This window comes from Pleurodeles waltl, chromosome 1_2, assembly GCF_031143425.1.
Source record: "Pleurodeles waltl isolate 20211129_DDA chromosome 1_2, aPleWal1.hap1.20221129, whole genome shotgun sequence".
Taxonomy (NCBI): domain Eukaryota; kingdom Metazoa; phylum Chordata; class Amphibia; order Caudata; family Salamandridae; genus Pleurodeles; species Pleurodeles waltl.
In genome coordinates this window covers 1,231,073,200-1,231,087,413 of record NC_090437.1, presented here as the reverse complement: position 1 = coordinate 1,231,087,413, position 14,214 = coordinate 1,231,073,200, and the positions used below count along the sequence as shown (strand labels likewise).

The 14,214-nt window shown below is 43.8% G+C and overlaps 1 protein-coding gene across 4 annotated transcripts in view; it reads left to right on the top strand.

Moving 5' to 3' along the window:
• The first annotated feature begins 4,617 nt into the window (after window positions 1-4,617).
• The window catches only part of REEP1 (receptor accessory protein 1), a 319,570-nt gene continuing 309,973 nt past the window's right edge, over window positions 4,618-14,214 (top strand). For 2 of the 4 annotated variants that reach the window (XM_069204348.1, XM_069204337.1), the window contains exon 1: window positions 4,675-5,350. In XM_069204348.1, coding sequence (XP_069060449.1) covers window positions 5,319-5,350 — 32 coding nt within the window. In that variant the 5' untranslated portion in view covers window positions 4,675-5,318. Of the gene's footprint in view, window positions 5,351-14,214 lie in introns of all 4 variants that reach the window. The other 2 variants (XM_069204369.1, XM_069204378.1) reach the window with 2 other exon arrangements.

Below are 14,214 nucleotides of genomic sequence, written 5' to 3'. Positions count from 1 at the left end.
ATACCAACAGTTGAATGTATGTAGGTGAACCCAAGTACTCCCAAGTCACATAGAAAGATCAGGTGGTCCCATTAGCCATATGCAGGTCGATTTTGTTGAGATGCATGTCTGTAATGGGTTTCGTTACATCTTGGTGGTGGTTTGTCTTTTCTCCCATTGGGTGAAGACTTACCCTACCAGAAGGAATGACAGTCTTACTATGTCCAAATTTTGGGATCCTGCTTTCTTTTGAATCAGATCATGGCAGCCACTTCAAGAATGAGATGATGAAACTTTTGTGTGCAGCTTTGCAGGTGGACCAAAGGTTTCACTGCAGTTACCGCCCTGAGGCTTCTGGTGTTGTGGAACAAGTTAATGTGACATTGAAATCCTGACTTTCTAGTGTGTGTATGCATGTCTCTGAAATCGCCTGATGCCCTTTCATTGGTATTGATGAATTTGAGATATACAAGACTGTCCCCTATGATATTCTCATGGGTATGGCCCTGAGGCCTGAGGCTCTCTGCTGTGCTTGTGACTGCACTTGTAAATATGACAGAGGATATGGTTCTTGACCACTGCAAAAGCTGGGCTGATGTCGTACCTTCTGTCTCTCGTAAGGCTGAATTGGAGACTCCACTCCCAAGGTAGGAGCAGTGCCATGACTTCAGTCCTGGTAACTGGGTATTTGTGAAGAAGCATGTGAGTAAGTTGTGCCTGGATTCTAGATGGCATGGGCCCTTCCAACTAACATTGGTCACCAACACTACTGTTAAATGTAGAGGCATACCTAACTCGGAGAGTGACACAAGCTGGAAAAGAAGTGGTGACAGCTACTACTTATGTGCAAAGGCTGAACTCAATTCAACCAAAGAGCTCAGAAGGAGAAGACGAGGAGTGTGCTCAAGTGTCTCAAAGTCAGCCTGAGATAGTTGTAGGGCCTGTGGTGAACAAGTCACGAGTAGCCACAGTGACCGAAACCAAAGGAGCTGTGAGTGCAGAGACTGAGCTCACAGAAGGTATAAGCAGTTTGACCAGAAGCGGGCCAAAAAATGAATAATGGCCAAAGAGAGACAGAGGTTTTCTGTGGCTGACAAACGTATTCCGGATATCATCAATGAGGAGACAGAGATCAGTGAGCAAAGTGACAATGACGGTGAACAGCCAGCAGTCAGAAGATCAATGAGAAAACAGGCGCCTACTCAAAGGTATTCAGCTCCTCAATGGATACACGTGGTTGATGACCGACAGACTGATTTTGAGAAACCTCCTTGAATAACGCTTCCTCATTTAACTGATTCCGTATTTTTGATTAAACTGAAGTCAACTGTCATTTTTTGAACTACTGACCTTCAGAATTTAACTTTGTAATGGCTCCAGATTGACGTTGGGATAGGTTCTGACTTTGAAGCAACTGAACCTGAAATTCAGTTTGAAGAAGTCATAAGTTTTGCTGAAGATTGCACAAGTAGAAGTTATCAAACAATTGTTTGTCTATATTCGATTGATTGATATTTTTCTTTTTCAGATTCATGAGAAACCTTGTTAACCATTTTATCAAATAAGCTTAGAGCAATAGTGATCACTGTATTAATCAGTTCTGTTACCCTAATAAAAAGCTTGCTAATAAGTTTGAGTTCTACGTCAGAGTAAGGTACCGCGACAGTTAAGCCTACCCCTACCTCTTTAGCAAAGCAACCTAGTTTAGGGCAGAACTTTTTGCACAAAGATAGTTCTGAGAGAAATGTTACTACTAATGTATTTTACAATTGTTGACATGAGTATACTTGGGTCATCTATGCAAAGAATTGCTACGTATGCACCCATCTCCCTTCATCTATGGTGAATCGAATGGCTTATCATCATGTTCCACTCATGTATAGCATTACCTGCACTGGAATTTTGAGCTTATTATAGCATCAAGGTCGATCTGACTGTTATTTCTCAAATTATAATGTGGTCTTCTCAGAAGTGCCAATGTATAAACATTTGATTTCCTCACACTAATGTTCAGTCTATGGAAACTGTTTGGCATTGCTTCAAACTGCTAACTAAACTTGACACTTCTTGAGCGCACAGACAAAATGTCACCTGTAAGTTCAGTCAGTTTAAAAACGACTTTATTGATGATTTAGAAGACAGAAGGGAAGTGATTAAAACGAAGGCAAAGGAAGCAGAAAACTCAAAGCAAGTTTCTAATAAGGAGGTGGAAAGTTATAGAGACGGGGAGGTACCACCGAGGCTGTGTTGAGATTGGGAAAACATGGAAAGTTATGTTTTATGAGGAAAATTGGGTTAATCCAGTTGGTTGACGATGGGGAGAAGTCAATGCCCACATAGATTTGAACTCTCAGATATTTCTGAGTTTGTATTTGCTGGAAACAGTGGTCTCATTCCTAATGTTTTTTACATTTGTGGAAAGTATGCTTATTTTAAGGTTCCTTCAAGTTGGTATGAGAGCTGCTATTTAGGTATAGTATTTCCTAAGGTGTTCCACAGAGAGAAAATGGGAAAGCAGGAAATTGCACTTCTTGGGAGAGTTAAGCATAGTGCTTCGCAAATGGTGAGGGATATCTTTGGAGTTATGATTCCCTCTGTACGTGTAGCTTTGGATGATGTAAAGATTGCAAAGCTGTATACTTTTTGGATAAATGTGCAGCCACACATCGGGTGTACTTCTGGCTGCTAACACCTATTAGTTGCTACTAGTGCAATGGCTCTCCAAAATAGTCTTGCTTTAGGTATTTTACTCACAAAGAATAGCAGCATTTGCAAAAAGCTAAGCATTCAACAATGCTGCACGTATGTGCCATACAAGAGCAACGATGTTATCAAGTATGTAAAGAGTAATACAGAGGTGTCAAAGGATTTGAAGGAATTGAAAGGAACCACTACTTGGGAAGCCATTGGAAAGTGATTCTCTGCTGTAGACAAATAGTTTAGTGAACCTATATTGAGACCTGTATTGAGAGCAGCTATATGGAGTCCTATATTGATTATTGCATTTTGTATAATTTGTTTTTTGGTGGTAAAGGGATTTAAATTGATGAAAAGAGGGTAAAGTTCGGGAGAGAGGTGAAAGGAAATCAGCTGATGAGCTGAAGAAGCTGGAGGTGTTTAGACGTAAGCAGCAATGGATAATTAACAGTTTGTGAAAGTGTCATGAATGAAAATTGGGGTATTTTATATCATGGCTCCCACAGCCATCAGAGGGGGGTATTGATGACATAGTGTTATCTCAATTTATTTGAGCTTAAATAATAAGTTAACCTGAAACCCACATAACCACTGCTTATGTGATTTATACATGATTTACATCTGATTACATATCATGCCACATATTGTTTTCCATACTGTTTTATATTTAGGTTTATCATAATTAATCATATATTTGATTACCTTTAGTTAGCTAATGTGCTTTTAAAGTTGACTGACATGAGTGGGCCTAGGTGCCTCACTCCATCTTTTCATATTTCTGCTTGCTGTGCATAATACTTTTCTGTTTCAGATACCGGAGTCACTGTGCACTCATTTAAAATGTTTTCTTCGCTAGCTTACATTTTGAAGGCCCTAGAGTATCAGTTGGTTGGTTTGGATAGTGACTTCAAAATTTTCAGTGGATGAAAAACTGAGGAGGTAAATACCCTTTTGTGAGATATTGTGAAGGTTGCATTGGGAGAAGTTGACATTGTATTATCCCTGAGAAGGAGGCCGCATATTGTAGGGGGAGAACAATGGGTTTTGATCCTACTCTCTGGGAACCTGAAGATTGTATCATTTGGACGAAATCTCATGTTTTAATTGAGTAAAGCTTGTTAGTTAGATCACTTGCCCCTGCCCACCTTTGCAGGCAGGCATCCTTCTCTTCTCCTGAGACCAATGCTCCTCATTTTTCTGCTCATAGAGATACTCTCAAGAGCAAGTACTTTCCTTCACATTCTAATTGGGGCCTTCATATGATATGTTTGGATTTTGTATAGGCTGGCACCTGCTGCTCCTGAATTTCCCCGACTTCCCTACAACTTCAATTTTAAATTAGGGAGTTTCCCTTATGTAAACGAATCTTCGTCTTGCTTTGCCTATTCATAATTCATAATTCAGCATTCATAATGCAATATTTGCATAGCTAATTGAACTGCTTGGATTATAGTCATTATGCTGCATTCAGGTGATTACCGATTTCATCTAATTGATTTGATTGGAGATTGTAACTTTACTAATCTGTTAATAAACTTTCATGCTTTTGCAATCTACTCCTCACTGTTGTTGCTGTGGGGCAAAATCTGCTTCACTGTCAATACGATGCTAATTAATTTTTGTTATTTTAGCCTCAGTTCGAGACAAAGTCTGTCAGAGTGGACTTAGAGAAGTTAGGAGTTTGCGCCACCTTAGCACAGTGCAAATACCATCCTTATCTTACCCGCTATCACGGGTGTAATGGACTTGCAGCACAGTGTCTTTGGCATGCACTGTGGTGAGACGCCACAAAGGGAACTGGAAAAGCCAAGTAGCAGCACCAGAAAACGCTGTGATAGCCGCGGTTCTGATTGGCTGGTGGAACACGATTACATCACAAGAGCCAGAGTTCTGGGAAGCAGGCCCTTATTTTATTACCAGTTAGAAGGATCCTTCTGATTGGTCAATCCTTGTTCTAATAATGTATAAGCATCTTGTCCCATAAGTGAGAATGCCATACTGGGAGGTTTACTGGCATCGGGAGGATTGATTTTTATTCTAGTCCTATATTTTAGAATTGGATATTTGGAGAGCAGTGGCAATAATTACATTCTGGAAAATCAATGCGAGAAGATGAGAGCGCCCCGTTAGGTGCAGCGGGGAAGCAGGGTAACATTCTATACTGGGTGAAATCTCCCTCCTGCGGGGTGGAGGCATCTTTGGCTGTCGGCCTTGGCACCGGGCCCTGCAAGTGCATCGGCGGCCCGTCCCTCCCTCCCCGGGGCAGCCCAGTCAGCACCGCCTGGGCGGTGGTCTGCTGCCAGCAGCAGCCCTTTATTGACAGCTAGCGGCTCCTGTTCTCTACCCTCCTCCTCTCCTCCGGCTCGTGCGCCGCAGATCACACAGCCCCGCCCGGGGGGAGCCGAGCCCTGCACCCTGAGCAGCAGTAGCAGCCCGGGTGCAGCCAAGGAGAGGAGCCTCGTGTCCCAATCCCGGCGCATCCCTTTCAGCAGCCAGCTGCCGGGACCTGACGCCTGCGCCCACGGGGGTGGCTGATGGCTGAGCCCCCGACCCCTTCCTGCTGGAGGTAGCCGGTCGAGAAGGAGGACGGGAGACCCTCGCCAAGCGGAAGACAGCAGCCCCGGCGGCGCGCACCTTTAGCCATGGTGTCATGGATCATCTCCAGGCTGGTGGTGTGAGTATACCTGGGGTCACCGAGGGGCGCCCCTCCTCCCTCCCCCCGGCGCACACTCCCCATGCGCCTCTCAGTGCCAGCCTAAATATAGCGGGCCATGGATACGGGCGGGTGGGCGGCGGGGCAGGCTGGTGGGTGCATCAGCGCACACATTGCGCCCCACCACAGAGAGCGGCGCTGGACGGGCATGGGGGCGCGCATCCTTCACGGGCGCGGAGAGGACCGGCCCCCGCAGGCAGAACCACCACCTCGGGGCCTTCTCCTTCCATTTCACCTTGTGCACAGTATAACGGGGGGGGGGGGGGGGGAGGAGTGCATCTGTATAGGGGCCCCCGTAATCGGAATCATACTCCACCACCGTCGCCCGCCAGAGGGCGCTGATGGCAGGACCCAGAATGCCTTTATTTTGTAGTTTAGGGAGTCATTTTTCTCATATTTGGCGTAGGCAACATCGAAATATTATTGTTGGCCATTTTTAATTCAAGCAAGTGTAAATTAAAGCAGCGCCTCTGAATCATTCATGTAAATTAACCTTAAGCAGCATGGGTCAGCAGGGCGTTGGAAAACGTGCCTTGTGCGCTCTCTCCATAATATACCAAGCTTACATAAAACTACATATGGACAAACCTCTGGATCGATATACGCATACAAGTATGGCCCACAGAAACACTGTGCTAAAAAAAAATCAACGGTAAACATTGCTTTGGGACGGGATAACAGTTCTGTGTTTTTTTTTTGCTAGGGCTGATAATAATTCGGGCTACTTGTTACATGATAAACGCTTTCCTCCGGGTGCACCAGACCCCCCAGCAAGCTATTTGGTAGTCAGCTCGTGTCCCTGGTGAATAGCTCTGCACATCTGTCACACGTCATGCGCAGACTGCGAGCCTTTCATTGGTATTTTCCCCCTTTTGCTAAAGGCCTTGCCCTTTCCTTTGTTTGGAGCGGCGGAATGTACCACCACATTAAAGAGGTGGCACCGGCTCCCGCACATTCCGTTGCTGTACTGAGGCAATAAAAAAAGTGGGTGCCATTTACGTCTTTTATTTTCTCAAGGGAGGGGTGGCAGGTGTGCAGATTTTTGGCCAACCCACATGGGCCCCTTGACTCTGCAGTGGTGCCTTCTGACAGACCACTGGCGTCTGCAGCTTTTGGCACATATTGCTACGTTTTCACATTTTCTAAGAATAAAACTGTGTGAAATGTAAAAAATGATTCACAAGGGCCTTAGTTTCGCGGTTACTTTTTTAGAGGTGCGTTCTCTCTGCCGTTTGTTGCTTGGAGTGAATTAACACCAGGGAGCTTCTGCCGCACCCGTCTGCCCACTGGCAGCGTCGCCGCGCCGCTGTTTGCTCCTCTGCAGAAAGACTGTGATTTGTAACATATTTTTCAATTATTTGCAGTTATGTGCAATCCTAATGTTCTTCCAGTTGCCCAGTAGCAAATGTATTCCTCTAGATGAAGTTGCGCCTTATGTGATTCTAGATCTTGCATTGTACTCTTCCAAAAGAACAAAATAAAGGGATTTTCTTTGTCTAAATACGGCTAACACCTATAGAATGTTCACTGGGCGAACAATTGGTGCCCTCAGAAGGTGGCATTATGGGTACTTCCTTGTGTAACAACTTGTGGCTAAAAGTTGGAGACCCTAGGGTGGGGCGATCTTCTGGGTTTTAGAGTATTTTACTGCATTTAGATAGAATGTGATAGGATCAGGCATCCGCTTTGGCATCTGAAGGGTATTTCTTGCTGTTTACTATTTTTTTTCTCTCTTTTCTTATTTTAATATTTTGTAACGATTTTAGTTAATCATGCAATAAAGATTCATTCATTCACTGGGCCCGCTTAAAGACCTTAAGTCAATTAACAATAAACAGTTATCTCCAGGATGTTATTAAAAAAATAGGAATTTCATACATAGAGTTGCAGCAGATGACCAGAAGCGCATATATTGCAACAGAGGCCAGTAGAAACCATTTGTAACTTGCCAGCTGGAATTGCTGCCAGCGTTTCCTATTCAACTGGCTGCGACTTGCAGAGTTTATGACTTCAACAGCACACATTACATTCAGCAGAAATTATGGTACACAGCCAGGATCTTATTTCAAAATGCAAAGACGGCCAGGAGCACGTGACGTAGAAAGAATATCAATTCATATAGTTTTAATTTTTGCCTAGAAGCGTCATTTATTTGGCATTTTGAGTTTCCAGTGTATTTATGTGATGAACGAGTTGGAAATGTGTCTTCGGAAAATCCCCACTAATGACAAATTCAGAAATTGAGTTCCTGCAAATATGCAGACAGCCAGCTTCTGTTTAGTATTCCACTTCTCATTTTCAAAATATACATTTATTTTCTGCAAAAACACATGACAGTGTAAATAAACTTAATTACTTCAAATATGTTTGATTAGCTTTGTTTTTTTATTGCAAGTCCACTCGCTTCACACCGATCCCACGTGTTCTCACCAGCTAGGTCACAGCGGTGCATTCGTGTCGCTCCTCAGACATGTAGTCATGGGTGGGCCTGGGCAGAAGACACTGTGAAGGACGAAATATAATTCCATCTCTTTCTGCTGAGTCACACTGTTGGAGCAGTTGGCAGCACTGCAGGCCACAACATCTCTCCGCAAACACACCCTATATGTGGCTAGCGTTGGCTGTCAAACAACCCTAATTTTTTTACCCTCATGTATCAAGCATGCCCTACGAGGGTTGGATCCATTACACATTTCCAGGATAACCACAATGTAAATAATTTGCATTTATATTAATCCAATGCACATTTCTTATATGTGGATGTCTTGGAAATCCAGATTCCATCAGACCATGATGAAAGAATGTCACTGATACAAGGGATGTTCATCTTCTTTGGTTAATATAAGGTGTGTAAGGTGGCGCAACCTCTTCCTGGGCTGCCCCGCTCCTGTTAGGCTTCTGTGCCGAAACTGAAGGATTTCAAATAGAATAATAATATGTGATGCGTGTGAGCATGGCAAGGCCTCTTGGTACGTAGAATAATATCTGATGCGTGAGAGTATGGCAAGGCCTCTTGGTACCTAGAATAATATCTGATGCATGAGTATGGCAAGGCTTCTTGGTGCCTAGAATAATATCTGATGCGTGTGAGTATGGCAAGGCCTCTTGGTGCCTAGAATGATATCTGATGCGTGTGAGTATGGCAAGGCCTCTTGGTGCCTAGAATCATATCTGATGCGTGTGCTATTGCAAGGCCTCTTGGTACCTAGAATAATATCTGATGCGTGTGAGCATGGCAAGACCTCTTGGTACCTAGTAAAAAATCCAATGCATGAGTATGGCAAGGCCTTTTGGTGCCTAGAATAATATCTGATGCATGAGTATAGCAAGGCCTCTTGGTACCTAGAATAATATCTGATGCGTGTGAGCATGGCAAGGCCTCTGGTACCTAGAATAATATCTGATGCATGAGTATGGCAAGGCTTCTTGGCGCCTAGAATAATATCTGATGCGTGTGAGTATGGCAAGGCCTCTTGGTGCCTAGAATAATATCTGATGCATGAGTATGGCAAGGCTTCTTGGTGCCTAGAATAATATCAGATGCGTGTGAGTATGGCAAGGCCTCTTGGTGCCTAGAATAATATCTGATGCATGAGTATTGCAAGGCCTCTTGGCGCCTAGAATAATATCTGATGCGTGTGAGTGTGGCAAGGCCTCTTGGTGCCTAGAATAATATCTGATGCGGGTGAGTATGGCAAGGCCTTTTGGTGCCTAGAATTATATCAGATGCGTGTGATTACCCTTCCATCAGACCCTGCCCCAGCACTGCAGGCACCACAGATAGTGATATTGCGCCCCTTTTTTAACGATCACAGATGCTTTGTGTGTGCACAGAACCACAGGACAGGCCAGGAGAAGTGCTAAAGCTGGATCCGAACCTAGTGGTGGCCTTACCTGCACCCCAGTGAATAGTACAGTGGAGGAAATTCTGCTTGTGGACTTTCCTTCGGATTTAGCACTTTCTTCACAAATCACAGGTTTTTCCCCTGCTACCTACTCTTTATTACACCATGTATTATTTTTATATTCAAACACGTCCTTTAGATGCTAGTGCCTTCCCTTGTTTATATGAAGAGTCTTTATATGAGCCGTTTGGGGTAATGTGGATTAGGCAAATGCACAAGATCACTTGTTGTGTATGTGGCAGAGGAACGGTGTGTCGATTGCTACTTTGCTCTCTTAAGTTAGCAACAAACACCTGGGTGGCATGTTATCCTGTCGTGAGAGCAAAGACAGCTTTGTGGACTGAGATCAGTCATTAATGATACAGAAGGCTGGGGAATGGGAAAAGTAGGTAGACCTTGTGGTCCAAATGGGCTTTTAATTCCTACTTCTCCGTGCGGCGCCATCTTATATCATGTTATCGTGGTAGAGAGCAAAGACAGACCTCAACCCGAGCACAGTGTTGGTGCTGCTGCATGTAGAACAGTGCACTCAATAAATGAGCAACTGTATCTGTATTTCTGTAACATTTGAACCCGTGAGAGCTATAATAGACTTACATGGGCATTTAGACCTGTGCCTTGGTCTAAGCCGGCATACAAACAGTATCTAAGCCTGTTTTCACACTAGCGCCTGTTTGGAGTTCAGTGCACGTTGTGCTCAAGCATAAGTGTGCCTGACCAAATTGCACCAGGTATTCCTTGGTGGTGTTGTTAATCTGCTGGGTGCAAATGAATAAAAGGCAAATGCCATTTGCACCAGTATGTAAAACACTCTTTGTAACAGGGTGTTTTTGAACCTTTATTTACTGGTTATATCTAAGTGACCCAGACACTAAAGTTTATGCTGTTGCAGAAGGCAAAGAAATTAACATGCTCAGTGGTCCAGCAAATTCTTAGTCCGAAAAATGAGTACAGTTAAAACATACACAGTTCATAATTGTTACGCTAACACTGTACATTATAGAAAGGCAAACCTGTTAGTTTTGTCAATGCTTGTTTGTGGCGGATCAGTTAACCCTGGTGAAGAGTTTTTCTAAGAGACCAAATTCTGGTAGTATGATGTACGATTAATACTAGCAGAAGATTGAGGCATATACATTGTGCCAGAAAAAACATGATTTTGTAGCGCAGTGCAGAATAAGGTGTGGCTGGTTAGATTAAGGTGCCATGAAACTAGCTGAAATGGAACAAGGGATCATGGCATTTCATCCTCTTTTAATGAAATGAAATGGGCCAGGATTCTGTGGGTCCCCATCCAGTGCTGTGGTCCTGTAAGCTGCGAATGAGCAGTGCTTGGGCTGGTGGTGTCCTGAGACAGCCTGGAGGATGCTCCTCCAGCTTCAGGCTCTCTGGCAGTGGCAACATCTGGAGTGTATCCCCCCACGCTAAGTGCTCACACTCTTCTGTAGTTTTGTATTGTTCTAGTTTAATTAAACAGCATTTGTAGCCTTTTGTGGGCCTTGTTGTATTTGTAGGTCTGGAGCCAGCTAGCCTGAGCTGTCTGGAAGATCTCACGTCATCAATTCTTTAAAAAGTGCAATAAAAAGAAAACAGAATGAGAGTGGGTTTGGAGTTAACACGCATCAGCCATTCGCTTTCATAACTATGTCTTGCTTTTCCAATGCTTGAATGGACTGTTCATCAGGCCCGCGGTATTTCAGTGATGGTTACACTGTTTCATTTGTGTTCCCCTTTGGTTTTGGTAATGGGGCATCAAGTAGTTCTTTTATTAGTTGCAGATGCAACATGCAGGCCTTTCATATCATATCAAAATTATAATTGCTGATTTGTGGCTTTTTTGATTCCTAAGTGTGTGCTGTTTAAATACTTTTGCCTGTGTAAATACACCGTGCTATTCACAAATCACCCTTGGGTCTTGAACTGTTTTATTTTTCTGTCATGATAACATGTTATTAGCATTTTCTATTAACAATATCAAGACATGCACGCACATAAGCTTTCTGAAAAGACGCAACGAAAATACTGTCTCTTTGCAAAAGAATATACTGTGCAATATTGTGCTGTGAATGTCTTTTAAGTTCACGACAGCATAAACTTCATCTTCTGACTCCTTTTCGTAAGAATTTCTTAGAGGGTACATTGTAACTGCTAATGCAGTCTGTCCAGCGGGGCGCTACTTCTAGCTTCCGTATTGCTGCACGCCAAGATGTTGCTGCATTACAGGATTTTTGTTTCTAGCACTGCTAGGGGCAACTCACACAAAGGGCACGATTTATATGTTGGCGGAAGGATACTTTGTTGCAACGGTGGTGGAGTACTCATGCCGCGAACATAATGGTCCATCTGCCAAATTTAGAAGTTGGCGGACCATAGGTTGGCAATTGCTGAGTTGACTACGTCTTCACCGTGGCCAAACTTCTGTGATGGTCTGACATAGTAAGGACCATTGGAGAATTAGCTATATGTCCGCCTGCCCAATTTAGATGGGCGCGCATATAGCCGTTTTTACTGCTGTCACCTTCAGGAAAACCCTGGCAGTAAGGGTAAGTAAAAACATAAAAATGCCCCCCTCACCGTGGGAGATGACTCCTATGGTGAGGGATGGATTTTTTTTATTTTTTTTTATTTTAAAAAACAAAATTACACTTTGGGGTTTTGTTTTTGAAAAAAAAAAAAAAATCTTTCCAACTTGGCCGTATGGCTCTTTCATGTTTGATGGAGCCATTCATCAAAGTTACAATGCATTTACAGGAACTGCCTTGACAGTGGTTCCTGTGACTGCTAGAAATGTCTGTCAGACCGACTAACATTTCTTAGTTTGGCTTTCGGGACATCCGCCAGGGCAACAGAGTAAATTACTCAGTCACCCTGGCAGAGGACATTCCAACCACCTATATTTAAATCAGGCCCAAAATCACCCAAACATTACCAAACACTATACTTACAAAATGTTAGACCTATTGGGGTTGCCAATGCTTGTTTAAAATATAGACTGCTGTGTACAGTAGATTGCCTTATGGGTTGGGTGTTGGCGTTACTGTGCAATCAAAAGTCAGAGTTAAGTGTTAATGTTTGAGCAATAAGCACTGAGAGACGAAGATTTGCTTTTTCGGTCTTGACACCTCATGCGCTGTCTGTGCAAGACATATTGTTATCTTACAGTGGACTAAGAGCCTGCCCATTTAATACCATTGGTTGGCTTTGTGGTCGTTCTCATTTGCCTAGCTATTATTTATTAGTTGTGTGGGTTTTCCTTCCACTTCTTGTGTTTGTCCCATCCCTAGAGCATGGACGAATTACTCCTACTGCTCGTTTTTTCAGGTGCTCCTGTTTCTGTTTTTTGTGTGCTTGTGCTTCATATTAACCCTTGCATAGCTTTCTTGCCCGTGTGCTTTCTGCACGCCAGCTACATGTTGCTCTGTTTTTTAACCCTTATGAATCCCGGGACTTGCTCCACCATGTTGCTTTTTACCCAACTTCGCCCCTGCTTTGCTTCTGTCCGTGTTGCTTCACCCGCCTGATTTAAAAATCTTTCCCACCCACACCCCCATGTTGTTTCCACTCCGCATCCCCCATGTTCGTTCTGCACCCAACTGAGCCTCCTACATTGCTGCCTGCCACCCACTCTGAAAAAAAGTTGGATCAGTAACTAAAATGAAACAAAAAGCAACTATGCCATTTTGTTAGTGCGCCCATCTGTGGTGAAGGCGGCTACAAAATGAGAACTCAGTTAGGTGTGGCATTAGGGTATTAGTAAAGATTTTAAAGACGGTACTGGTGAAGCCATCAGGACCAGGTTTTATGCACCTTTATGGACTTAATAGCTGAATGGACCTTGGAAGATGAAATGGGGGCTGCAAGTGCCTACCACTTATCCGGAGGCAAGCCTGGAAGGGTTAGTGGGTTTAAGTAAGCGGTTTGTTACCTTTGAAGCAGGGGGTTGGAAGTGTAAAGAGAGGAGTAGAAATATCTGTCTATATTTGTTTTCTCTTGGGGTAAGAAGGAGTGCAGGATCCATCTCCTAGAGAGACGCGTCTATAGGCCCAAGTTTAGGGTGTGTGTGTGATAGTGAAATGACTACTTGAAGTACCTTAGTCTCAGTTTATGAATACATCCGGTAGACATGGGAGAAGAGCGTGTATTCTTAAAATGCAGCACGGTGCTTGCCCCCTGCGTGACACAACCCTAGATCATTGAGCATGCTCTCATAGGTTTTAGAGTAGGCCCCTCAGTGCAACACCGATGAGCCTGATCTATCTGTTTGTGCATCATTCTCCAGGTTAAAGTCCCTCATCAGCACCATGTCACACTCCGCAAAGCCAACTAGGGTATCAAGGAAGAAGGTCATAAAGATGCACTGGCCCAGGTTGGGAGCAAGTACAGTAGTAAACGTTATGCGAATACCATTGATGTGACCAGAAACCATGAAATTCTGTCCCACTTTGACATTCCTTCAGCCAATGGGGATTCAGTTAAGGGATCTGTGGCAAAATAGGGCAGTACCATTGTGCTTTGTATGAGCTGATGAGCTATGAGGTATATGCTTAAGGCAAAATTCATCCTGATGCTGGAGGTGTGCCTCTTGCATAGCTATCACGTCATAACTCCGCTCCCTACTCTTCCCTTAACGCAAGATTGCCAAAGCTGAGCCCTTTTATTAGGGGGGTTTAGACCCTTAACATTCAGTAACATTATTTTAATGATTGAAAGTTCTCTCTAGCTCCTTGCTCCACCCAGGGATGCATGACCGAGCCTGCGCTTCATGATGCAGTGCAGTATGAGAATGAAACCGCTAGCAATGATACCGTTAACACTTATTGGGCCAGATGTAGCAAAGGTTTTTACCCATTCTGTGTCTATGGGAAAAAGTGTTCGTACATATGGCCCATTTACCCTCCCCCTCTAAACAACATTAATGGT